The sequence below is a fragment of the Embiotoca jacksoni genome, unplaced genomic scaffold, assembly GCF_022577435.1.
Source record: "Embiotoca jacksoni isolate LCO1_2020_lvr unplaced genomic scaffold, fEmbJac1.0.p SCAF_21, whole genome shotgun sequence".
Taxonomy (NCBI): Eukaryota; Metazoa; Chordata; class Actinopteri; family Embiotocidae; genus Embiotoca; species Embiotoca jacksoni.
Window position 1 is genome coordinate 4,741,623 of NW_027185352.1, and position 27,219 is coordinate 4,768,841.

At 43.7% G+C, this 27,219-nt stretch overlaps 1 protein-coding gene across 4 annotated transcripts in view; it reads left to right on the forward strand.

Moving 5' to 3' along the window:
- Positions 1 to 1,714: 1,714 nt before the first annotated feature.
- nav3 (neuron navigator 3) overlaps positions 1,715 to 27,219 on the forward strand; it is a 210,625-nt gene continuing 185,120 nt past the window's right edge. For all 4 annotated transcript variants that reach the window (XM_069156502.1, XM_069156503.1, XM_069156505.1 and 1 more), the window contains exon 1: positions 1,715 to 2,149. In XM_069156502.1, the coding sequence (XP_069012603.1) occupies positions 1,892 to 2,149 (258 nt within the window). In that variant the 5' untranslated portion in view covers positions 1,715 to 1,891. The remainder of the gene's footprint in view (positions 2,150 to 27,219) is intronic.

Below are 27,219 nucleotides of genomic sequence, written 5' to 3' on the forward strand. Positions count from 1 at the left end.
CTGCTTTAGATGTTTCGACTCTTATCGATCATGTATAATACCTTCAAGGAGGATTGGTCCCAAATTCTGCTGCGTGACCATCACAAAGTCAGAAAGATACAAATACATGCAGTGACTTTAGTAACAAGAAGAAACAGAAGTCCTGCAACAGGTGTTACAGCCACTGCAGAGCGCTGATCTCAACATCCTGCAGTCAATCTGGGATTTCACGAAGAGACAGAAACAACCAATTTCTCCAAGATGTTTGGAACAACAGACCTGCCGGTGTACCTTGGAACATTTTGTAGGAAAAAAGTGCAGGAAGAGAACTGGTGCTGTTTTAAAGGCAGAGGTTCATGCTGTTGAAACTCAAGGTTGTTCTGGTTACTTCCACAGGCTGCATATAGAAGTCTGAACAATGAGGCCAACATGGAAGTGCCATAAACTGCAATACCACTGAGTGCCACTAGGGTGTGACTCCAAAAAGCCTCCTGCTCTACAGACTCCCATTCAACTTCTCTCATTAAACACAAAGTTAATAAATTTGTTCTACAAGTTATTATGGTGTTGTTAGCTAAAGTCACTTGTACTTATTGGTTTTCTGGTTTTCGATCTGAAAATAATCCTGTCATTAATTGGATATTAGGCCTCAAAAAGCTGTATGTTTGGGGGGGTGTCTGTTTGATGGACAGGTCTGTGGAACAGTCAGATTTCTGTATATAGGTGGGTGGGCATAGTTTCCTGAGGTTTCCAATCAGATCGAATCAGATCCGTTGCGTCTGACTTGTGTCACCTGCTAAAGTGATACATAAATATAAGCACTGAAGAATGTATGCATGCATAATGTGGTTATTCATACGTTTTATTTTAAAAAGGAAAAAAATGACAAGTAAATATATTTTATAATCATTGTTTTGCACCTCATGATGTTGATGCAGTTTAATTCTTCCCGCTCAGGGAGACTGAAAGCCGAGGGAAAGAGTGAGTGTGTCTGCAGTGACTGAGAGAAACAGAGTGCACTCCAGGCTCAGTAGAACTGGTTGAGTAACAGTAAAGCAGCAGTCTGGTACCTGCTTGAAAGTACTTTTTAAAAAACGTTTTTTTTTTTTTTCTTACTTATCCAACTGCTTCCAGCAAGTGTTCTCGCAGGAATTCTCCCTTTCTTATTCCAACTCTTAAATGTTCTTTTTTTAGATTTCCTTATTATGTATAACACTTACGGCTTTTTCCCCTCTCACATTTTTACTATTTTTCTCATCAAAGGGAGGGGCAGCTCCAGATGTAGACTCACACAGAGAGAGGACGGCTATTTCTAGTGTTCATCGTTAGCATGAGAGGAGAGACAGAGAGAGAGAGAGAGAGAGAGAGACAGAGAGAGAGAGAGAGAGAGAGAGAGAGAGAGAGCTGTTTTGACAGTTGTGTAGGGGAGAACTATACACATACACACACACACACACACACACACACACACACACACACACACACACACAGCCAGGTCTCTGTAATCACTGTTTTGCCGAGTGCTGGTTATACCTTCCAGAGGAGTTCACGCCCCCTTGAACTGTTTTGGCTGACTTTGTGGTCCACTTCTGACAGTGAGAGAGGGAGGGAGCGATTGAGGGAAGGGGAGGGAGCAGAGCTGCTTGTGGGAGGAGAAGGAGGAGGGAGTGAACGGGAGGAAGGAGAAGCCCTCTCAGTTTCTGTGAGTCCTGCCTTCTGTAGGCGACAGAATGAGCGCAGTTGCTTTCCTCTCAGTCTGAGAGGCAACTGCTGTTTTTTTTTAAATTTTATTATTCATTTTTTTTCTTTCCTTCTCGTGCCAGACATCAGTAAGAGACACTTTCATCACATCTCTTTTTTTGGACCTCTCTCCCCACTCCTGTGTTATTATTTTTGTTGCCTGGGAAGTACCATGCCGGTAGTTGGCGTAGCTTCCAAGCTCAGGCAACCCTCGTCGGTGGGCACCAAGCCGGTGCACACCGCTCTCCCCATCCCCAGTGCTGTCAGGGCGGCCACCTCGCAGGGCTACATGGCAAGACAGCACGAGCTCAGGGCGAGTGAGGCCGCCCCTGGGCTCTCCTGCCAGCTGTCCATCAAGTCTGAGTACCAGCGGGAGAGGACACCTGAAGGCAAGTCCAGAGGCGAGACGGAGGAGAGCAAGATCTGCAAGGTTAGTGGAGGTTGGACGGACTCTTGCTGTGTATCTGTTTGGTGCATCAGGCGGTGTAGTGACACTCCACAGGTGTCAGGGATGAAAGAGGACACAGTGTCAGACTTGTGAGACTCTCTTTCATGCTCTCGTAGCCTCTCTTGGTCTGAGCAGGTGTCTGTCTCACTCTGAAGCTGAGTTCAAGCACACGGCGGTGAGTCATGCTCAGTGGGATGATGTCGCTGGTTTTTGGTCATCAAATAAGAAGGGGAAACTGGATGAGTAATGTATTGCTGGCAGCGTATTACCTCAGCCTGCTGCCAATTTAGTCTGCACACACTTAACTAATCAGTGTCTGTGCATTAGTGGCAGAACAGAAGAGTTTAAAGGTCCAACTGTGTGCGTTAAAACATTTATTCAAGACTCCCTACCTGAGAATAAAAGGGTGCTTCCTGAGAAGCCCCAAAGATTAGTGGAACGCTATTCCCATCCCATGAAGGGTAATATTTCAGATAGATTACTAATGCTGGCTCCTCAATCCCACTTCACATTCCCAATACCCCCAACAGTGTCAAAATGTAGCAGAAGGTTTACTAGATGCACAGAGATCGCTGTTAAGTGATTCACCACGCTAAACTCAAGAGAAGGAGGGGGTAAGTCCGTCACGAGGAGGAAGGACTTTTCAAAACTCCCCGCCAAATACTTTCAGGAGCGCCTCAGCCCATCCCACATTAAGAGCTGTCCGAGAACAAACTGAAACTTTCCTGTTTAGCCAGTCAATCTGTCCTCCTCCTCCTCCTGCTCCTCCTCCTCCTCTTTTACTGTTGCAAGACTTCCTGATGCAAAAAAGAAAAAAAAAATGACTCCCTAACCCTGATTCTTTTTTTGCGCTCTGATACTTCTGATACCGAACAAAGCTGCTGATTTTCCTCGTGACTGAGAGGAAACATGGGCAAGAGACATCAAAGCTGGGGTCAGTGCTCCCCAGCCTTTAAATCCTCCCGGCGTGTCTGTGACTGAGTCCAAAATCGCCTGCAGGGTGACTGTGAAGAGGGAGGGGGCTTCATTATTAACCTGCTGCTGAACTGGTAAATTCAGCTTGACTTTCAGCTTGTTAACACCACTGGGTTCTTACAAACCCCTGCTCTGTCCATTAAAAGGGACTGGTGGAGATTTGGTTTGGATTGGAGTTTGAAACTGATGGTGGACTTGTGTGAAGGTTTCTCCAGGTTTCACCTCACCTTCCCTTCCCAAATCTGCATGTTTCACTTGTTCCTTCTTTGTTTCATTCAGCACTCCATTAATGCAATGACGTGCACTGTGGCTTTGACCCTTGCCCATCGTATTGTTGGTGGTCTGCAGTGCTTCAGCCTCTTACGGACAGCGTTGCCTGAAACGTGCCATCAGTGCACCTTACCACAGTCCCCGTCTTTGGGAATCTTCTCGGCAGGCACAAATCTCTTGCCTGCCCCAGCCTGTCAGTGTGGGTAAGGAATGGATGGTATGGAGGGGGTAATTAGTCTGTCTAATTGTGTTGTGTAGTCCCTTAAGAGCTTTACTCAGAGGGGGGAAAGAAAAGGTAGAGAAGGTGGAGTAAACGCTGTCGTAACTCCTTGTTTAGTTTACGGTCCCATTATCAAGCAGGAACAAGTGTAGGTGCGCGTGTGCAATGCCTGACTGCATTGCTTGTTTGTGCACATGCAGCCCCCACTTCCATATGTACAATAGTGCCAGCGTGTGTTGGCTTGTTTGCCCGAGGTCAAACTCATCCTAATCTGGGTTGTGTTTCCCAAAGTTCAAACCACTTGCCTTTTTTTCTTTTTTTTCAGTTGCTTGTGGTGGAAAATTCCACCTGTCTGGTGAGTACAAAGTTGATCAAAAAGAGGATTTAACGCAAGACACATTACCTTTTTGTTATTCTATTGTGGCTGTCATGCAGAACAGCATCCAGTAACCATAAAACTGGAAGACCGAAGTTGCTCGATCTCTTAGATTATAAGCAGGAAGACTCATGGTATCTGTCAATACTCCTACTACTGCAGAATGATCGTAATGCATTAAAAAAAATAAAAATAAGAAGACTAAGCAGAGAGGAAGATGTGATTTTTTTTCTGGTGGTGTTTTCAGAAAACATCAGTCCCGATGTTGTTTTGAGGAAAGCCAAAGAGGAAGTCCGAGTCAATCTTCAGACACGCTCCTCTCGAACAAATCCAGTCTGCAGCTCGGCCCGAAGCTGAAGGCTCTTTTCTCTGTTTGGGTTGAGAGGTTTAACATTTAACAGCTGTAGCCGTGGCTAGAAGAAGTGTCACTTCTTACTGAATGACTGCTGCACTCAGGCTCCATCTGCGGCAGGCTGAGCACAGAACTGTTGCAGCTCGGCCCCTACTGGGGCGTCTAATGGTGTGTAAAGGGCACAATTAAGCTTCCCAGACAAGGTTAATTTTGGATGCCATTCAGTATCGGTTGCGGCTAATCTCAGCTGTATTAATTCAGTCTGTATTTATTGTGCGGTAGATAATCCCTTGCGGATCTCCTACACAAAAGACTACATCCAATTCGAGAGGAGTGTCCTCAAGCTGTGTCTGCAAGTCTGTGCACACTGTATTGTTCTTCACGGAGCAAATACATGAAGAAATCATGGGTTTTTGAACATGTTGTAATTTTGTTACTAAAAAGAAACGTTTTGCCTCGACTTTTGACTTAATTTTCTTCCTCAGACTAGTTAAAGTTTCATCTAAATAGTTGTATAATGGATGTACAGCAGCTCTCAGATCTGAAGTTGGTCGTGCTGGAAGGTTTTTCACCATGAGCGACTTAACTAACAGCACATTGTAAGACCCCGAAAGACATTTTCCCCCAGTGCTTCCGACTAATGCTACACGTCATGTCCTAAAAGAGCCCAATGGCGCCACAAGATGAGCAAATGTGGCAGCGTATCACCTTTCTCAGTGTCGTACTTGTTCTCCCTGTGTTGCTATAAGTTCCCAAGTTAGCTTACAGAGCTAACGTTAACATTTCAGAGCTCACACAAACACGAGCAGGTGGTAGCTTAAGCCTTTGCCTGCACCTGCACTCCTCCGAGGCCCCTCGTCTTAATATGCCTCTGAATTTGGGCTGTCAAGGACTCCCATTTACCCTCCACGTCGGAGACGAGAACCAGGCGAGACGTTCGCTCTTCCCGTCGTACTCTCTGCTGACAGTTCACATCAGTCACCGCCTGTGGCTCTGCGGGATGACGGGCTAGAATGAAGAGTTTATGTGAGTCGACCGGGGCTTTAATGAAGTGTCAGCGTCGCTACCACTGATAGGAAATGATCTTGTGCATCAAGAGTTTTGGCAGCTGTCCAGGTCACACAGCCCAGAGATCTGGTGGGTATTTAAGAGTTGTTTTTGAGGTAGAACGGAAAATTGCATCACTCTCTTTTATTAAATCTAGAAGAAATCATTTTGATTGGATTCATCCTGATTCATCCTTGAAGAATTGCGTGGGTGCTTAAGAGATTTATCTTAAGCTGTGTGTGTGTTCACGCCTCTATTTAGTACTTACAACTTCATTTAAATTCAGTTACATTCGTTTAAGAGCCCAAACCGTAACCAAGCCAGTGCAATGATACCTGAAGATCAAATGCACAAATGGGAATATTTGCAATACCACAAGCGCCTGCTGTAAACTTATTCTAAAGTTATCCTTCCCTGCTGTCAGTCTACCTGACGCGCTCTCTCTCTCGGAGTCACACTGAATATGGTGCATGTGCCTTTATCTCAGAAATACAGCTCATTGTATACACAAGCCGTGGCCGTTACAGGCTGCTCCTTTTGCCGACCTCTGATGTGAGTGAAATGTTATCCCGGAAAGTACACAAGAGTTTTGCCGGTAGTGCAGACGAGTGCCAGACACACCGCCCACTTAACGAACAAAAAAACATCCTGTTGATTCTGTGTGTGTGTGTGTGTGTGTGTGTGTGTGTGTGTGTGTGTGTGTGTGTGTGTGTGTGTGTGTCGGGTGTATACACTTAGAACGCTGCAGAATAATCAGGGTCTGTTGTTGTATATTTTTCCTCTTTGGTGCATCTCCTGCTCTGTCCTGATAAACCTCCAGGCAGAAGCACGGGTGGGTTAAAAGTCAGAAAGTGAGGTGGAGTGCTCCAGGGGATAATGTCGGGGTCCAGTGAGTTTGAGTGAGTAGAATGTAAACAAACCTCCTTCTTCCTCTGGGTGGGCCCGGTGCCGTCTGTTTCTCTTGTCCTCCTCTTCTGTTTTGCACCGTTCTCTTTCTCCTCTTCTTCATTTTATTTTCTACTCATGTCTGAAAGGTTTTCACCCTCCAGTGGCTTTATTAGGGTGCACACAAAATGAAACCACTGCCATCAAGCCACTCATTATACACTTCTTTTAATGTCTCACCAGTTTATGTGATGATTTATATAAAACATTGCAGGAAATTACTAATTTGCAGCACAAAGGCATTTTACACTCACACTGTTCCCACCGGTTTCTTATATTCATATTCATGAGAACAAAATGTACTTAATGCTGCATTCACAATCAGTCATAATCAGCATTTATATTCATGAGCTCCATTACTGGGGTATTTGCTTGTGTTATGACCCAGCATTTAGCATGACGTAAAAGAAGGAAACTAGTGGCACATTAGGTCATTTGTCTACAAGTGATCTGAACACTGGTTGGCCCCAATTTCAGGATTTAATAGCCGTGCACTGGTCTGAACATGTTTGGATTCGTGGTTCTGTCCGGGATGTCAGTGGTCAAAGCGTTTTCTCCCTCAGCTCTCGCTCGTCCCCCTCGAGTGACTCTGACACTGCTGAAACAACAGAGAGACACAGAGGGAGCGAGAGGGGGCCGACTTGTTCCAGCAGAGGGAGGGAGGTGAGGTGAGAACGGTCGCAGGGGGCGTCTGAACGTGTCCCAGTCATGGGTGGTCTGACGGCGAGTCGAGTGTGCCGATATCCATATCTGGAAAGAGAAGTTGTGAGGGAGGTGTGAATGCTAACGAGCGGGATGAGCAGCGCTGCTATATATGCACTTCTTCCAGCCAACGAGGTCAGGGAGGGATTCCTTAAAACTCGGTCTGGTGAGACTCAAGTGCTTTTTAGGTTTTATTTGATTCTAAGATGCATTTTTTTTTTTACAAAGAAACCACAACTTTTTACACTTTAGTATAAAATTCCGTGTGAGATGGCATTAAAATTGCCTCGGTTAAAACCACTTACATGCTTAACAACAGGACGCAGCCCTGAAAGAACAAACCCTGTTCTGCAGTAGTTTGTCCCTTCAGCTGCAGCAGCATTGCAATTTGAAGGTCAACAAGTCTGTAGTCTGTTCAGCCAATCAGAAATAATGTATTAACAGGGGAGTGCACCGCAGGTCGTTACTTCAGATCCAAGTTGGAAACATGGCAGTGAGTTTTGGTCTAACACATGATTTTGAACCATAAGATTATCAAATTAGATGCAGAAATGTCGAAAAAAATAAAAAATCAGATTATATTAACATATGGCACAGCTGAATAACTACCGCTGGTGTGATTCACTCACATTTTTTACATTAGTCCACTTCTGCAACATTCCCCCCACACTGTTGAGATTTCTTAATGACCCCTGGGTCGAAATTGGGGAAATATTTGAGACAATATTATGCCTTTCAGTGCGCTTTCTCCCTTCTCTCTCTCTCTCTCTCTCTGTGCTTTTTGTCTTGCACACAGTATTTCATTGCCTTCCGTGCCGCTGGGAGTCTGCCGTTGGCCGCCGTGTTTAAATCTTGGAGTGAGAACACACAGAGCGGCTGGTGTTTACAGTACAGCCACACCGGTTAAAAATACCCTCCCCTGGAAGTACAGTCACAATGTTCAGGCTGAAAAATAAGACTCGCTGCAAAACAAGCTCAAGTTCATAATTGCGAAACATTTTACAGGAAATTCATGCAGTTTCATGAAGGCTGAAGTGTTATTCCTGTTTACTGCAGGTATGAATCAGCAAAAAAAAAAAAAGCTGTTTTTTTTTTTTTTTTTAAAGGGACCTCCCTTTTCTAATTGTTTAATTTGTTTAAAGAAGATGAAACAATTTCACATTCTGACTTCATGTTACCCTACAATTGCATTTGACGCTACAAAGTAAGAGATGTTAGAAATTCCCTCCCTTGCTCAAATATATAATTCATATAATTCAATAAATTGCAGAGATTAAAGCAAACAGCCTCCCCTGCCCTGGTTTTGTCTCATCACTTTTTGAGCTTTCTCAGATGTTTTTTACTCTGCTTTGTGTGCGAAGCATCATGGCACTGATTGGATGCAGGAAAAAGTGTATGCATGTCTAAAGTTATACCCTGCTCTCATGCAGAGGCTGGTATGGCACTAGCATTATGCACACAAACACACATCTGCGCATACACACTCACCCGAGGCCCTCTGTTAGTTCAAAGATACCGGCTCGCTAAGTGATCCAAGAGAGGGACGGTTCACTTGTTTGTTGTTTATTGTCATAAAAGAAGAAAGGCGAACACAAAGAAGCATGCATTACAGAAATGTCCTACATGTGTTTTATATAGGACATGCATCTGATACTGTTAGTCTTTCTATTCATTTCTTGGACTCAATCTCTAAACACATGCTGCCACAAACTGTCACTGAACAGTTGTCTAAATACTGCAGAAGTGTTCCTCCATCCTCGAGGAATTTGTGTGTTGTGACTTTGTTGTCAGATGCGGCGACAAATAATTCATCTGGTAAGTGGCTGCTCATGTTGAAGTGTGAATGCAGGATGATAAAACAGAAAAATCTCTGGTTTATCACTGTATAAAAACACACACAGAAATGTACAAGATTAGACCAGATGTATATGAGATAGTAAATAATATTAGATAGTGAAGTGGGGATGGGCAGCCATATGGACAAAGGGGGAGAACTGTCCTGAGGCCCAAGACCCTGAGGGGCCCTGAACGTCCTTTTCCTCTTTAATTGCAAATTGATTTAGCAATTTGAATCTATTAAATACCATATGAAGACAATGAATAGGAATTTGTTGAGAGCCTTGAGGCGGGAGTTGCCTTAAAGGAATTGTTCAAAATATAACTATCTGGACAACTAAAATCACAAATTGTTCTTTTAATTTTGGGGATTTTGCCTGGGTTACAGGAGAACTCTGCCAACTGTAGTCAAGTTGCATTGTGGGTAATGTTGGGATCAGGTTATGACAAGGGAGAAAAGTGTATGTAAAAGAACACTGTATCTCTTCACTGCTTTATTCATTTGAATTTAAAGATGCTGACATGTTTGTAGGTGTGCATTGTTTAATTGGTAGGATACTCTCATGATTTTCTCATGTTTCCAGTCTTTATGCAAAAGCCAAGCTAACCGGCTTCCTACCGAAAACTTCCTGCAAAAATGATTCTTCAAAGACCCTAAACTAATGTTTCAAAAAGTGATTTTCAGGCATTTATGACCTGAGTTTTGTCCGACAATAGAGTTCCTTAATCACCCTCAGTCGCCACACATGATGTCCATAGGTTGAGGTTTACTGTAAGTGAGTAGAGAGATGTACACATCCACACAAAAACACACACACACAGGATGTTTTGAGTGTGTGGCAGTGGCCGATCACCTCTACCTCTACCTCAGATTTCCATTTGTCTCTCTTCAGCTGTCTGTCTGTCTCTGCTCTGTTTTCTTTAGCACACTCTCCTTTCCTTCCTTTTATTCTCCTTCAATCCCTCCTTTTCACATCCTCCCAGCAATTCTGTTTTCCACCCCGTCTCCTGTCACTGTCTTTCTGCTTCATTCCCATTCCCAGCATTCCTCTCGGAGTCCTTTTTTTTTTCTGTCTGTCCTGACTGGAGCCTTTCTCTTATTCCAACCTCTTCAACTCACTTACCGGTATTTTCCTTTGACCTTTAAACCCTTCCCTTTCTATGTGTGGTGTCCTTTTTTTTCCCCGCCTATCCTTTCCCCATCATCTTTTCCTCCACCTTTCTCTCTCAGTCTCTCTCATTTCTCTGTCTATCTTTTCCTCTGTGATATTTTGTAATGGGAAAAGCAGCAGGAGAGAGTTAACACACACCTGGCCCAGTTCTGTCTCTCCAGCTGTCACAGATAACCTTTCCTCTGTTGAATGAAGAGGTCACTCTTCTCTTCTCTTCTCTTCTCTTCTCTTCTCTTCTCTTCTCTTCTCTTCTTCTATCACTATCTTCACTGTATCTCCACAGCGTGTCAAACCATGACTCAGGCAGCTGCAAAAAGGAAATATTTGGTGGGAAAAAAAACATTCGACCAAGCATGGACAGGGAGCAAACATGCTAAAACATCCCATAACACATGCTAACGAGGGCCAGCGCTCCGTGTGTTGTTGTATTTCAGGCATGCACGGTACGGTGAATGATTGCTGATGTTGAGTCAAGCGCTGGTCTCTGTGGTATTGACTCATTGCTCACACAGCAGTGGCGGTAGATCACGATCAACAGGAATACAAGGATTCCTGGCACTTCCGAGACATCTAGAGGGAAGAGGGGAGTAACCATGACTCTACAGTTATACAGTTTACTTTTACACATGCTTTCAGGCTTAATATACTGCGGTAACAATACTCTGACTGTCAAATACGTCATAATAAAGTGCTTTAAAGTGTGCGCTTTAAAGTAGTAATGTTTAGTTCTTCTGTTTAAAATACTTTTTTTTTTCCCTGTCAGGAGAATAATGGAAGACAGTTATGTTCAAATGTTTGCATGTTCGACTGCCACACCACGTGGGAAAAACCAGACAGGAGAAAAACATGTGGGCCGACTCCGTCCCCAGTTGTTCCTCCTTAAAGATACTGCGGTGGCAGTTTGCAGCTCCCAGGTGTGAATGTTTGCAGCAGTATGACGGTGAAGCAGAAAGATGCAGAAAAAGAGCATCAATCTAACGTCCTTGAGTTGCGTTTAAGGGCTCAGTGTTTTTGATAAATAAATAGAAAACGCAAACCAACCAAGAGACGCAGACGGCTGGATGAAAAACTCGCCCTGGTGGGATATGGGTGGTGGTTTGCTTCCAGTGCCCTCCCTTGGCACGAGCTTTTACAGGGCGCTTTAACAGAGCGAGCACACATGTTTTTTTGGAGCGGTTAGCCCTCACATTTAGACTCATCATTACCCACAACCAGCATCTATGTTCTCATTATTTTTCCGGTTTTTTTTTCAATCCAGACATGTCGGTTTTTCTTATTTTCTGCATTTGTGTCTGTGGAAGCTTTATGTAAGAGCCAATAAAATGCCAAATGGAAATCATTACTGTGTCTCATATATTTCTGTATGTTCACTTGGAGCAGCGTTGCCCAGTGAGTGGCATTTTGTGCACCTTTTATTCAAATGCGTTTGACATGGGTGGCACCAGTCGGATCAAACCTCTAATCCCATGCTTCAGCGCTAATTTTTACTATGTGAATTCCCATGTTGACATTATATGAGCTTTTCTTTGTCTGAATTTGAAATATGGTTATCGTGTAACCTGAGAAACTGTACTTCTGATATAAGACAAGCTGTCAGTTGGCCTTTCTGGTTTCACCCTGGCAGTGTTGGTGTGATACGCTGATGCACACAACTCTTCAGGATTTATAGTTGCGGAAAAGATAATGCAAGGTGAGGCAGCCACAGGGATCATAATGCAGTCATGAAGTCATCGGCTGCCTCAGTGGTGCGTGACACCTCTAACCTCTGGCCGGTTCGTAGAGCACCGTGGCAGGATTTCATGTGTCCGTGGCCTTTTGGTAGCAGTAAATGGAGTGTAAAAGTGCACGCTGCAACTGGAGCCTTGCGGGTGCATGTCTATGTCTATGTCTGTGTGCCTGTGTCAATAAAAATGAAATGAAATGAGGTCTTTTACAGTAATATAAATTATAAAGCAGTTTTTTAGTAGTGGTGGTTGAGTTTTTTAATGTTGCTCTCACAGCAAGAGGAATCTGGACTCAGTCTCTGGCCCTAGTTCTTTATGGATGTGGTTTGTGTGTTCACACTGTATTCGTGTGTTGTCTCAGGCTGGGGACTGAATTTTGATACTTTTATGGCGCTGAAAAAATTGCTTTGCTATTATCTAATATCAACAAATGGTTTGTCATTTGGTACCAAATTCTGACACCTATATGCACACTAAAAAGGTTTTGTTTTAAAACGCATAACTTTTGCTCCGTTTATGGTGGAGTAAATCTCCTCGGCATCAGTGAGCCACAGCATTTACTATACGTCGTCTCTATTTTGGAGACTTAGATAGAATCATTTAGTTTCAACTGATAGGTTTCCACTTATTTCACTCTTTTCAAACACATTTTTGGCCCCACACCTGTCTGCAGTAACGTGAGGCTTCTCTGTTGCTGTGTTCAAATGCACTTCATAGTTACGACATGGGAAGTTGTGACTAACAATTTAGCAAGCTAGCAGCTGGATAATGTAATGCAGGAAATGCAAAGGCACAGAGGGAAAAGATGAGACTTTTCGGAAGATAAACATTTTCCTCAGATGTCGGCTATTATCTGAATTATGAAAAGAAAGTACAAAAGAAAAATGTACTTCCATGGCTCCTGCCATTTCTGTAAACATCAGCAAACACATCACAACTCATGATCTCTGGGATTTTGTTGAGTTCTGACGTGAATACCATAAAAGGGAGCCGTCAATATGGACTCTTCTCACGTACACGGTAAATATGACCCCGTTTGAACGCAGCATGTGTGCAGAGCCAAAGCTAGCATCTACTGATTGCATGCGAGGCGTTAAGGGAACATTGGTCAATTTTAGCACCTGCTTATTGTAGCTACAGAACACCACTTGGGATGGACTGTCCCCCTTTAAACTGCATGAAAACTAAAGATTTGTACCATAATGTGTATTTCAATTTTCTTTTTCCTATAATGGATTTGATATCATCGGTTCTGAAAATATATTGCTCAGGAACCTGTATTCAAATCAAGGTATCAATACCAGTACAGGTTTTAAACATTTTCAAACGATACCCTGTTTCAGTTGTCTCACACACTCTATAGACATTTAGTCTAAGTGTACTAGAGAGACTGAGCCATAGGTAGGATTATACATCCCACTTTATGGTAATCCATTGTAATCTGTTTTACAAACAGACCGACCACCGCCGAGAAAAAATAGGTCAGGAAAATGAATGAGTGATGATTTTTCGGTGCACACCATTATAATATTGGTTTGTGTTTTGGAAAGCTAAGTCTTAATGTACCACATCCATCCCGCAGTGCCTGACTATACTTCACTGTCGGTTGTTCTATTGCCTTTCTGCTGGCCTCTTCCGCTGGGCTGCAGGTGAGCCATCAAAGTATGAAGCACCTCCCCAATATAAAAGAATTATTTCCAACTCAACATCACTTCACCCTAACTGCCTCCGCCATTCCGCTGTATTATGTTTGCCCATAAAGTGTGTTAACTCTGCCATTAATGAGTGTTAAACATGACCTACCAGCCCTTGACGCCGTCATGGGAAGCTGATTCCCAGCCTCCCTTTTCACTTTCTCTTTCCTCTCTCCACTGGCCTCCCCACACGGTCAACAAAGCTCTGCTGTTTGGATCAGAGTGCGTTTTCTCATAGGATAAGTCTCCTGACACACATTGGAGTTTGGTTTTATTTACTGGCTGCTGTTGTTACTCCCACCTGAAAGCTCATACGAGCTTTTAACAACCTTGGGTTTTTTTGTTGATGCATCCTCTGAGGCTTTTTTAGAACTTTCCTCATTTCCTCTTCCAACCCAGAGGTCTCGATTGTTGTCACTTAAATAAGCAATGCATTTATTGAGTTGCATCTGCAATGAGGACAGTCGTGATGCCAAAGCTTATGACCAATGGCGGTCTGTTCATCTGTGGTCTTTTCCCTCTCCCAAACAGGGAACCTTTTTCATATTCCTGATGAATAGCACTCATTTTGTTGCTCATATCTTTCAACATAATCTTCTGAATGGGTAATTGCCCTTCCCCCCATGGTAGAGAGATAAATAGGGAATCTTTGTGTCAAGACTGGAAGGTCATTGCGTCAACACAGAAAATCATAGGTTGAGGGTTTGGGTCGGTTTGCACTGGTCCAGAAACTTTGAGCAAATGAGCAAACATTTTCCTTCAAAATCCCTTAATAATGAAGAAGGGCTGGAGAGATTCCTACTTTTAAAACTGAAGAGACTCATTACTGGAATCGTCATGAGAGGACAAGAGGTTTCATGTAGCAGCTACCAAGGTTCATATGCTGGCAATGCCAATAGTTAGGTCGACCAAAAGTCAAAGTCAGCCCATTTGGAGATAAAAGACCAGAGAAAGAGTATTGCTTCTTTCCAAGGCAGATGCCTACAAGGGATATGCAGAGTCTTGCCTATCCAAAGTACAACAAAGCCAAACAATGTTCAAGATTTGTCATCATAATATTGCTTTATTGCATCTGTAAATGTGTGGTTTGGAGACCTGGAACCGCTGGCTGACTGCATCAACAGCCTTTCTTGTTTAAGTAGCCTTTTGGGACCATTTTATGCTTTCATTTAAGAGTCAAACGTAGAAAGATGAGAGATTGTAGCATGCACTGAAAGTTACTGGGAAAAATTTGCACCAGGGACATTGTTACTGTGTTCAGTTCCTTAAATGTCAACTCTACTGCGGTGACAAATGCCTCATTTGTTATAAATGATGCACTCATGCATTGAAAAACAAACAATGTCAACAAACCATGTTAATGCTTGCAATGTTAGGTTTGAATGGTGAGTGGATGATCATTTAAGACGGAAGTGCTTGTAAAAAAAAAATGCATACACGATAACAGCCAGGGAAAGAGATCAGAAAAATGATTTAGTCAGTCGAGAGGATATGATTCATGTGGAGAGGCTGATTTAAGGTATTTCCCAAAAGGATGAGTCACATACAACCCGGTAGTGTGACTGTGGTGCCATGACTTGAGAGGGAAAGTCATTCCACCCTTGAGGAACCAGGAAGTACAAGGGTTGGAATCATTCGGGCAGAAGGAGGACAACCTCTCAGAGAACAGAGAGCAAAGCTGCCGATAGTGGCAGCGCTGTTTGTTTTATTATGTAGTATACATTCAAAGAAGATGTGGATGTTAGGAGTGGGACGGACTTTCAGTGCTGCTGGATTGGAAGCAGATGCAGGCACCTCATTCAGGTTTAAAACCTTAATCTTTCTCTGCATCTGGCTCCTGATTTTTTGGCCTTGTGGAGGGAACAGCTGAAGGTAAGATATACCTAGAGGGCGGGGGTTTAGGATGTCAGGGGAAGGAAATTGCGAGGGTGGGAAGGAAATGTGTGAGCCTGAAGGGAGTGAGAAATAGTAGCGGTTGTGTCAGGGACACTGCCTTGCGCCATGATTTAAGGAACTAAATATTACTCTGCAGGTTCCAGTTGGCGTCAAGCCATAAGTTTTGAAAGAGCGTGAGAGCAGAAGGAGAAGAAGGAGAGGAAGTGGATTGAGGGTGGAGGTCTAAAACTATATGCCAGGTGGATCTTATGGGATTGGGAGGTGGCTTTTGTGTGTGCCAGGTGTCTCACATCGAGGATACCCAAGATAGATGCATTATGTGCCAAAAAAATCGAACAAAATTAAAGTTCAACACAATTTTCCAAAAGGGACATATGACGTTGTTGTGACCCTTCTCAGGAAACATATTAAAGGATCCACTGACTTGGGAACATATTCTTTTTTGACCAACATTGTACCCACTCCCTGCCAATCAGTCCATGCATCTAGCCACACAGAGTGAAATGCACAGGAGCGTCTGAATCAGCGTGAGTAACTTTATGAAAGTATGGAGACCAGAAAATATTGCCCCCTTCTTCCCCTGCTGTTGTCAGATCGGGGTTGGCTGATATTAATTTCCGTGAACTTGAGAGGAGCCATTAGTCAAGAGGAGGCTTGAGTTACAACATTTAGGGGGCAAGGATCCTCTGGCACAAGCCGCAGTGTATATACAGTATGTGTTATACAATAGGTCCGACCACAGCGAGGAGAGGGAGAGAGGAAGAAGCCGTCGGGCAGACAGTATTAGAAGTGTGGGAAAGATGAAATGTCGTTGTCAGCCAATCCTCCCTGCAGGCTGGCAGATGCTGTATGGTCATGACCCGCTTCCAGACTTTTACCAGCTTAGAATGTAAACATTTCTCACTTACTGTTATCCAAGTGTGGTATTATGCATGTTAATGTATCTGTTTGGGTTATCACTAGGAGAGAGACTATATTTCCAGCAGACCTGAACTAAATCTGAAGTAAATGAGGGTCAATCCTTTGTGCTGACTGTTGAGTTCTCCCTGCCATTACTGCGCTGCATCCCAGATGTGTTGAATGAGCAGGAGGAAGAAGGGCTGGTCTCAGAGGGCCCTCTAGCTGTCTGCTGGTCCATCCAATACAGAGTTTCCCCAGCACACACACCAGAGAGAGTGAGAGCGAGATACGGCAATGTCCCCTCCCCGATCCAACAACCCCCTACGCGATGACTGATAACTTAATGAGCGGTTGCACTCCCACCCGGCAGTCACTTCCTGTCTCCCTCTCAAAATCAAGGTTGCTGAAATCCTCAAAGAACTGCGGGTGTTCATCACGATTGACTCGGTTGATTCTTCCCGACGAACTGGAAGACAGGCTCCACAGAAAGGTTCAGGGCTGAATTTGACAGGATGTCTGTTGCTTTGACCTGACCCCAACAGAAATGTTGAAGTAGGATGGGAAAGCCTAGGAGTGTGATGGTAAAGAGGCACCACATTTCTTCCCCTTCCCTTTGAACTGACCTCCTAGTTACTCAGGATGAAACCTTTCACTGTTCAATGACCATTCAGCTTTGTCTATTTGCCTTCAAACAAAAAATATTCACCAAAACAATCCATATTGAGGGATATCAACAACTGCCCTGGTATTACCAGACCTTGATATTCCGACAACAGATATGTCAGTTTGGCCACACTTTGAATTGTGTCCAATTATTGCAGCTTAATTAGGCATAGACCTCAGGTTAAGTTTAAAACTATTGGAGCAGACTTTAACCAATCGGCATTGACCACCATACACCGTATGTTGTATGCCAAAACTCTGCCATCACCATTGTTGGAGTACTTTAACGTCATCGCACTTAGCCACCCCACATGTCCCCGATTGGTCCGCTCTTTAAAGTTTAACGCAAACAGGGTTTCCTGACTATAATCACAGGAAAGACTGAAGATGTGAGTAATAGTTTGAATATAAAGATTAATACTAGAGGATGGTAATGTAGTGTTATACTCAATGGAAGATGATTCATAGAAGAAACAAGTGGCACCCCATTTCCTAGTGAAATGTTTTTCCTTGTAGATCTAATCATAGGTCCCTTCATGGGTGTTAAGCACCAGCACTGTTTGTATTGCTCTGCAGAAGGTTTCATCAGCTTGTAAAGCTGTAAACCGTCTCCATTTGTCTCGTTACTCTTTCAGTGAGGTCTCAATATGCATGGAGCAAACACACAACATTAGTTTAAAACTTTCCCTCAAGGAAGTTCCACCTTGTGGTCGCTACAGTTTTTCTTCCTTTTAAAATATCTTGGGAGGAACTTGGACTGCAGCTTTTCCCTTTATATACTCTATGCTACCAATTACCGTAGATGTATACAGTCCATGTGCTGTACATTTGCATGCGTGTGAAATTAAAGGATGTCTTTTGTTGTATGTATTAGCTTGTGTGCATGTGAGTGTGTGAAAGAGAGGCAGGAATGTGTGTGTGTGTGTGTGTGTGTGTGTGTGTGTGTGTGTGTGTTTGTGTGTGTGTGTGTGTGTGTGTGTGTGTGAGCCTCGTGTTCCCAGGTCTCTGTTCCAGAGTAGCACTTGGCGCTGAAGGCCCGGGCTGTAACACTTTAACAGCAGAGTTGTTTACTCTTTATACCGGCCCACTTCACCCCCATTCTGGGAGGGTTCCTCTGCCTTTGGCATGGCAGCATGTAGACATTTTTACAGCTTAGTTTGCTCAACACCAACTTGATAACGGCTTTTTATTGCCTACTGGTTTAAGTGTGTGTGTGTGTGTGTGTGTGTGTGTGTGTGTGTGTGTGTGTGTGTGTGTGTGTGTGTGTCTATGTTTTTATTATAACTGCAGGTTATGCAATCAAACTTTAATAAAGCCAGTGCAGGAAAATACTTGATCACAGCACTTTGCTTCTTCCGTAAACTCTATAGGTTGGTGAAAATGTGTACACAATGTGTATGTATGTGATGTCGCTATGGTTACACAGTGTTGCCTATGGGTGCTGCTCCAGATTAGCTATTTTTTGCCACAAGGTTACATTTTTGTGTGAGAAAATCATCAATAAAGAAGACTTTGATTTCAGATCTGAAGTCAGTCGTTGTGCACCAGCCGGCTAATGTCCAGTAAGCTAGTCATTATTGCAAAATAAGCTGTGCCTGTGCAAGTTGAAACCCTGGTGGTCATGATATAATGACCAGCTTGCTGTATATTAGCCCACTTATATACAGTAACTGCTGCAAACAACCCCACAAAGTCTTTACTGGAACCACAGTGACTGTTCAAAAGACTGAGCACACACATTCCAGGGGATTTGGAGATTATCCCATTTCATATCTGACATTTTCACAGATGTGGCAGTGAAAATGTCAAAGACAGCACCTTGCAGCAAGCCTGGGTGGCCCCTTGCAGGAACGGGACCCCCGAACATTTGCAGTGACTTTCACAGGGAATTTGGGAGCTTTATCTAGACAGCCAACCCGTGACAGTTTGCCCAGAAGGTATTACCACATGCTTTGTATTAATATCACAGCTGCAAACTGCCATGTAGGCCTCACCAACACTACAATTACTCTGCTCCAGCCTGTGAAGGGGGGGGGGGAGCGGCTACAATATGATGATTAAAGGTGATCAGTACTTGCCAGGATGTTGACATTTTCAATATTTGGCTGAAGGCTTGGCGTCGCAGGCACACGTGGACTTTTCATCTTGTGAAGGTTCCAAATGGAGCGCCGGGAGTATGACGCAAGTCTGTGACGGGAGGAAAAAACAGATCATTATGATGGTGTTTGTGTGCATGTGTGTGTGTTTTGTATTTACAACCACAGTATGTTGGGACATCAAACCGAAGCGTTGGTCTTCGGTCCTTTTCAGTCTTACTGTGAAGGACGATACAGTAATAAAATCACTACTTGGTTTGCATGGAAGTGACGTTTTGTCATCTTTGTCGTGTTTTAGCGACGTTAGTCAAATGCATCGGATTAGTGTTAAAAACAGGGATATAAGGGATATCAGGTGTGGCTTCAACTGAATAAAACTGCGCACTCATACTGACGTTTTCTGTTTGTCTTGACTTGAAACAGCATAGAAAGTATTTACAACAGCTTTTAGTCTGTTGTGCGTTAGCATTAGTTGCAGTTGTCACCATCCCGAGCCAAGGTGCTGCGAGGAAAGAGGGACACTTCAGCCTAAACGAGTCATTTTTTGAGCAGACAGTCGGTGTATCGAGAGGTGGAGGGGGAACATTAGAAGGGAATTATGGGTACATTTTCCACCGCTGTCCTCAGACCTGCCAAGTCCGAAACACCGAGCTGAGACAGCAGCCAGCTTACTTAGTGGCTGCACTCTGTCTGTCCTCAGCGTTAGACACTTCGGCTAATGTTTTGGGCCGGAGCATTAGCCGCACTGGGTGGAAGTATGTTTGCCTTGGAAGTGGCGGCTGAGCCGGTGAGCACTGCCATCCATGTCAAGTGGTGCACCGTATAATAGCGTCCCGGGCAAACTTGGACGCCTAACGTGAGGAATTACATCTGCGGTTGTTTCAACACGAGCCTGAAGTGGTCGGCCCAGAGGCAGTATCGCATCCAGAGGTCAGTAGGGGTGTAATTAGGGGAAATCTGTTTAAATATTTTAACATATTTATTGATGCTCTGTGACATGTGGAATTATGCCCCTCTTGCATCAGGACTGCACAGGCTTCCCAGTAAGTTCTCTTTAGCGGCGAGCCTCCCATCTGTCCTCACTGGAAAAATCGCATGAAGGCTCCGTCAGCAAAGCTGACTGTTCGCACGTTTTCCTGCATCGATAAGTCACGCTCACCCCATGAGGCAGTAAGGAGTTGGCGTTTTTTCCTCTTTTGTTCACTGGCAGCCTCCTCTTTTGCTTTTTAAACTTTGAGATTTTTACTGTGAAAACACAGATTTCTTTCCTTCTGTCTCCGCTGGTCCTTTCCCTCCACCTTCAGTTTCCACCACACAACCATCATCACACACACACACACACACACACTTTCCACCGCTCGTCCCTGCATTCAGTCGCTTTGAGAAAGAGGCGGTCCAGAGGTCACAGAAGGCACTTGGGTTTCAATCTGGGGAAATCTGACTATAAGAAAGTCCCCATTACTGCCCTTGAGCAAGGCACTGGGCCTTTAAAGTCCTCTGCTGTTGGCGGCTGATGAAGACCAGACATGAAAGTGTGGAACATTGTGAGTATGAAGTAAAGCACTGTGTGCATGCTAAGTCAGCCTTCGCTGGACAAATAAAAACTTGATTTAAGTCCAATCTTTTTCACGACCCGCTGCAAACACATCAAACCCCAAGAGGCGCTTTATGGTGCAACATACTTTTGTTGTAAATCAAAAAAAAAAAAAAAAAAAAAAAAAAAAAAAAATCAAGAGCTCCATCTTTTTTACCAAAGATTATTGAATTCATGTCTCACGCCAGACACCAAAAAAACACAGAACTATTCGAACGTCTGGAACGCAGAACGCTCAGAGGATCGTAAAAAAACCTCTGAGGTGGTCGCCGGCTCTGTGCACTAACAGGCCGGGGTCAGTTGATGGGGGTTTTTCTTCCACCGGTCAGCTGCCAGGTGCCTCGGACCCCTGCGAGCAGCCTCGTAAACACTGCACATGTTATCTGGATGTTATCTCTCCTCCTGCGACCGCCTGCGGCTGATCCCTCGTCCTGCGTGCGCTCCACTTATTTAGAGGAGCTTCTGTTTTGTGTCCTGTTGCCTTCCACTCTGAGACAGAAGCTGGGAATGTTTCAGCCAGTCGCTCATAATTGCAACGTTGGAGAAAAATAGACGCCCGTAAGACTCTCTTTTACCAACTCCACCTCCGGGAACATCGGCTTGCTTGACATTTTCTTTTAGCACTATGAACTTGTAATAAATAATGCTGTTTGGCCTTTACGAGTGTTGATGTGAGATTTGAGGAAAGTTAGGGTGGAGAAAGTTTCCCACTTGGAAACTCCTTTCTAAGAATTTCCAACATTCTGATGTCACGGACACGGACAAGACATGGTGAGTTTAACAAGGCAGATACATGAAACATTAGCAGCGCTCAGTTCGTTCAGCTAAACACAGAAGTGAAGCTGTAAGCGTGTGCCAGATATGTTGACGTGCTGAAAGACTGAGCGAGGGATAATCAGAGAGAGATGAAGGGGTCGTCCGCTCAGGATTGGCTTCATGGCCTCCCACTCAACATGTGTTGTAAACACACCAGATCAACGTGTAGGTGTTGTTGAAATCCCTGTTTTTCTTTTTCTCTTTTTTTTTCCCCTGCCATTTACTCCAGAGACAGGTTGTGGGTGGACTTCAGGAGGAAAACCCTTGACATGTTTGTTGAGAGATGATAGAATTTAGTTGTAAAACACCGCTGAGTTGTAAAACAGCGCTTCCTAAAATGGTTACTTTGAATGCACCGCTGTAAACTCATCTTCCTCCTCCACAGGGGCCGATGAAACTACTCAAACAAGCGTCAGATGGGGAGCGTGTGGACACCGTGATGTTAACAGCACAAAAGTTGCAATTTCGAGCTTCTGCAATTGCAACATTTTCTCTATTCCGACGTTCTTATTTTACTTGAATCTCTCACGGTGAGGTCTCCTGTAAAAATCAGGGTCAACCATCACACTACGTACGAATCTTGATGGCGAAGAAATGCAACCCGAACACATCAGAACAGAAGCTACATGCCGCAGTTATTTAATTTCAATGATATACTTTGCTGGTCGGCCGATGCACCACTATGGTTTCCACTGAAGTATCTCTACAACTGTTAATGTAGAGGATGTAGAGGGTGACTCCTTCTTCAGTGACCTCCTGACTTTTCCTCTGTCATCACCAGCAGGTCACAGTCTTCAACAAATCTGGCACCGTCGTGAGAATGACATTTGTACCTTTGAGTGCCAAATACCATGAAAAGGACTGCCATGACGTTTGGTACATGCATTTATGCTCTTGTCAGGATGTATCCTGTTGATCCTCTGACTTTTCAATTAACACCAAACTCCTCCGGAAGTGATCACATTCCTACTTTTTGAAGCTTTGCTATGTGTTTTGTGGTATTTTGCAAGTGTAAGAATGCCTAACTGAAAGATAAGATGATGACTGTGGTAATACCGGCTAAACATCAGTATGTTGTCTTTATGAGCACGTTGGCATGTTAATGTTTAGTTCAAAGCACCATTTTAACTTTAGAGTGTTGAGAGATGAATTTCTTCACACGTCCTTATTGCCAATGAGGGTGGAGATCATGTTTGTTTGTCAAGACGCACAAATATTCTGAATACCTGATCGACTAAAATGTTCAGGGTCAGTTTTCAGGTTAGTTTAGAAAAGGTGGCACCTCAAAGGACTTTGCCATCAAAGCCAGAGGCACATTTCAAAGACTTGAAAATAGTTTCATAGCAGCATAATGAACAGCAACCGTGATGATTAACTTTGGGGCTCATATCATAAAGCCTGAGGCGCATATTCAGATGTTCTGTGACTTTGCGGACGGTTCAAGAATGTAGAGGGAGTTTTTGACCGGCCTGTAGTGGAATAAGATGAGGGGCATTGATTTGTGTCATTTTAATTGGAATGTTTCAGGAAGACATCTTGGCATGCGTGATGAAACGTCACTGATGTGGGGAGACTGCGCAGAGCGAAGCGACCTCTGTTTGATAGCCTTTTCCAAGTTTTTCCCCGAGTCGTTGGATCTGTTTCAGACTGTATGCACGCATTTCATTAAGCAGTGAGGAAATGCAGACCGCAGCTCTCCCTCACATTTCTTGATGGATTGTGCTTTTAGGGAGGGTGCAGTAGGGCTCATTTAGATGCGGTCATAATTGTTTCAGTGGTCAGTTTTTATAGTGGGAATGTAGGAGAGGACTTTGATTGCCAGTTAGCAGTTATTTTGCATGGAGAGAACTCAACTTTTAACTTGGCTCTCCGACTACAACTGATCCCCTTCACAGTTCAGTTCAGTTCTCAACGAGGGACATTAGTTTGCAGATATGATTTAATAAAAGCCCGTAATAAAAAAAAATCTCAATAAAAACATCGAACAAATCACAAAATGCCACACAAACATTTGATAATAGGAACAGATGGAGAGTAAATAGCTTGTTATAGTGCAATGCAGAACACAATACTCGCCCATGCATGGCATTAAGTTAATATGCACACACAATACCGTATGATTTTACATGCAAATTAGGCAATCAAACTTCAACAAGGAAAATACTTTTACTGTTGAGTGCATGCATTATATTATATTATATCACATTAACAGACCTGCTCCCATTAAACGGTACTTCTGGTTTATTACAACATGGAGCTAATGTTTATAGTTTTGGCCGTTGTTCCTGTGAATAACAGCTACATTGTATTCACCAAGTTGATAGAAATGAGAACATTGCAACATTGCTAAATGGATGGAGTCTAATGGGGAAAGAAACACAGTCAGATGATGAGACTGGTGGGAACTGAAAAGAAAGGAGCCGTAAACTGTTACACAAAAAAATATGTTATATCCATCACAGTTTACAGTCTGACACACAGGTAGTATTTTTAACCTGCAATGCTAGCTGTAGCCAGTCACCGGCCACTGTCAGTTGTACCTTCAAGTAAAGTATAGTTTGACTTCTTTAAAACCTGTTTGTCCCATATTAGCAGATATCAGCAGCTGCTTCGTGGCCTTGTAAATTCACTTTGTAAATAGATAAGGTCCGAACACGCTCGACTGGAGAATGATTCTAGTCGTTGGGCATCCTAATGTGCATAGACCTCGGGTTAATCTCCTAACTATTGGAGCAGCAGCCTTTAACCAATCAGCACTGACCACCAGAAACCAACGACCCCCCCCCCCCTCCCCCCCCCCCCCCCCCCCCCCCCCCATGTGAGCCGGGTGCAACGGCGGCCTGGTAAATGATCATTGCAGACTTTTTGACCACTTTGCCACAACTGTTCTTCGTTGCTTCATCTAGCTCTACCTCTGTCGCTACCGTTGGCTCTAACTTGGACTCTAACTTTGCCTTCTCCACTGGTCCCTGATTGGTCCACTCTTCAGAGTGGCTGGGCGATCCTTCGTGCTATCAGGGTTTCCAGACAATGAGCACAGTGACAACTAAAGCTGTGAGCAACAGGTGGGCGGAGCCAGGTTATCTACCATGAGTACAGTGTTATTGTAGTTGGTAGATATGATAGCTCAAAGTACAAAAATAGGCTCTAAGTTTGAATAAAGCAGCATCATTATAAAGGGAAAGAAAAGATTCTTCAACCACGAAACAGAACTGGTGTGATGGAAGAACGTTTGAAAAAAATGATGATAAGTTTGATTCTCTGTAACTGAAAAATAACCTTGACGAGTGAATGGGAACACAGGTCAGTGGTATTTGCTTGATTTATGTGTCTTTCCTCTTGTTTTTCTCCCTGATCATTTTCATGCTACAACTAGTTTTGTTGTCTGCACATTTCGTCATAATTGTTTAAGCTTTGATAGTTAGTGGACAAATCCAACTAGTTGTGCAAGATACTCTCAAAGTCTCAAGCTTCCCTCTGGCCAGCGTCACCGTGGCAACAAAACACTCCCTAAAACTGTCTGGCTGAGGCATAAAACTGTATAATTAAACTCATTTTTCCCCTCTTCTCAATATCTGGCTGTTTGGTGGTTTGATATTTGCACATGCTCATGGGATTCTCGAGCTCAGCATTTCATCACGATAATAGCAGCTTATTTTGTTCGAAGTTACTGTGTGGCTGGTGAAGTCTGCTGGTTAATGTAGTGTTGTCATGTTTTTCTTTCTGTGAAATTACACTCTCGTCTCTCCTATCTTCCTCCTCCGGTCGCTCTAATGAAAAAGAAAATACTTTTATGCTTCTCTCTGCTTAGTTTTTATTACTTTGGCTCTTTCTTTTCTATTACTTTACTGAGCAGTTGCACCCTGAGACGGATTTCTCTGCCTTACTTTTAGTTTTTCTTCTAATGCAACCCAGTATTATAGGTTGACTCACTTTAAGGATGCTAATTTTTCTTGGGCAATCGTGCCTGTCTTTAGAGGAACCACTGGTGTAAACCTCTTTTTATGCATTTACGTTGCATTTTTAAAGGCAAACAGCACACATTTCCTGCATCTGGGCCAAATTAGTGCTTGGTAAAGCAAAATGTTTAAACTAATTGCTTATCAGACTTTTCCTTGTCAAGTTGGAGAAACAATTCGTCCTTATTCCAGACAAGCACTGAAAGATGGCCACGGTGATTTTTTTTTTTTTTTTTTTTTCTGAAACCAAGCTGCACCGCCCCAGAGTCTCGTACGTCACTGCACAGTACAACTTTCTGGGTCGCTGCTGCTGATTGTGCTGCTCCATCATCCTGTGAAAAGGAGCGTGACTCTCGCTGCCTTCATCTGCTACCAACACCACTGAACAATAAAGATATGCTGGCAACATAAAGCCAGTTGTGTTTGTGTGTGTTAGCGTATCAGTCAGTATCTAAACTTTATCGTGCGTGTATGTGTGTCTGGGAGCTGGTAGATTCGCTTCAGTGACTTTCCTCTGGCGATACAGGAGCTCAACTCGGCTTTGATGTTGCGAAGTGGAGGCCCGTCCCAGCAGGAAGCGACAGGAATAACTTGACTGTCAGGAGGACCTTGTCTGGCCTGCCGAGCTCTGTCTGCACCCCCAAAGAACGCAGACACGACTAGCGCTGAGCAATGTTTTCCAGCATCTTTTTCAAGTCAAATCTGACTGAAAGATAACTTTATAAATCACTTTTTTTGTAGAAGGGAAGAAAGGAAGTCAAAAGAAAAGTAAACTGCTATTACTCCACAACAGAACGTAGTTAGTGGTACAAAGGTCGGTTTGTATTTGGAGTTTGTTTAGAAGGTTTGTGAAACACACTTTTTTGTTTAATGAATGTTTCCGAGTATTTTCATTTTCATTCCACACTTTTTAGAAAAGAGATAAAAGTCTGAATGTTATGTAGAAGCTGAAAAAGGAAAAGGTTGAAAGCCTAAAAGAAAACCAAGAAAACAGTCTCATTTGTAGTTAGTGTGTGTGTGTGTGTGTGTGTGTGTGTGTGTGTGTGTGTGTGTGTGTGTGTGCGCGTGTGTGTGTGGTGCGGTGCGGTGTCACTGAGGATCTTTCCTCTGGAGCTGCAGTCTGAGCACGACTTGTTCTGGCAGACAGAAAGCTGTCTAGAGTCTCCGTTTGAAGTGACACCGCAATGCTACCTGAGTTTACAGGCTGCCAGTCTCAACCCAAAACTCTCTGAAAAGACTTTTTGTCTTTTTCTGAGAAGAGTCTGGAGGTGGATCTCAAAGACAGCCGTAGCCCCTGGACTAGATGTGTGTGTGTGTGTGTGTGTGTGTGTTGTGTGTGTGTGTGTGTGTGTGTGTGTGTGTGTGTGTGTGTGTGTGTGTGTGTGTGTGTGTGTGTGTGTGTGTGTGCTTGCAGAAGTGATATATAGTGATGTATACCTATAAGACATCTTATGGACATCTTATGGACTAGATGTGTGTGTGTGTGTGTGTGTGTGTGTGTGTGTGTGTGTGTGTGTGTGTGTGTGTGTGTGTGTGTGTGTGTGTGTGCGCTAACAGATGAAATGAGATACGCCATGAAGGCAAACATAGCAGTTGAAGCTGTGTGCGCTAACAGGTGAAATGAGATATTCCACAAAGACGAGCATGTCACTTGGATTTATCACATATATATATATGTGTGTGTGTGTGTGTGTGTGTGTGTGTGTCTGTCTGTGTCCCAGCAGACAAAATAAGATACACCTCAAAGACAATCCCGGTACTTGGTGTTATTGTTCGTGTATGAGTGCGCTCGCAGCAAAAGAGCCCTGTTAAACC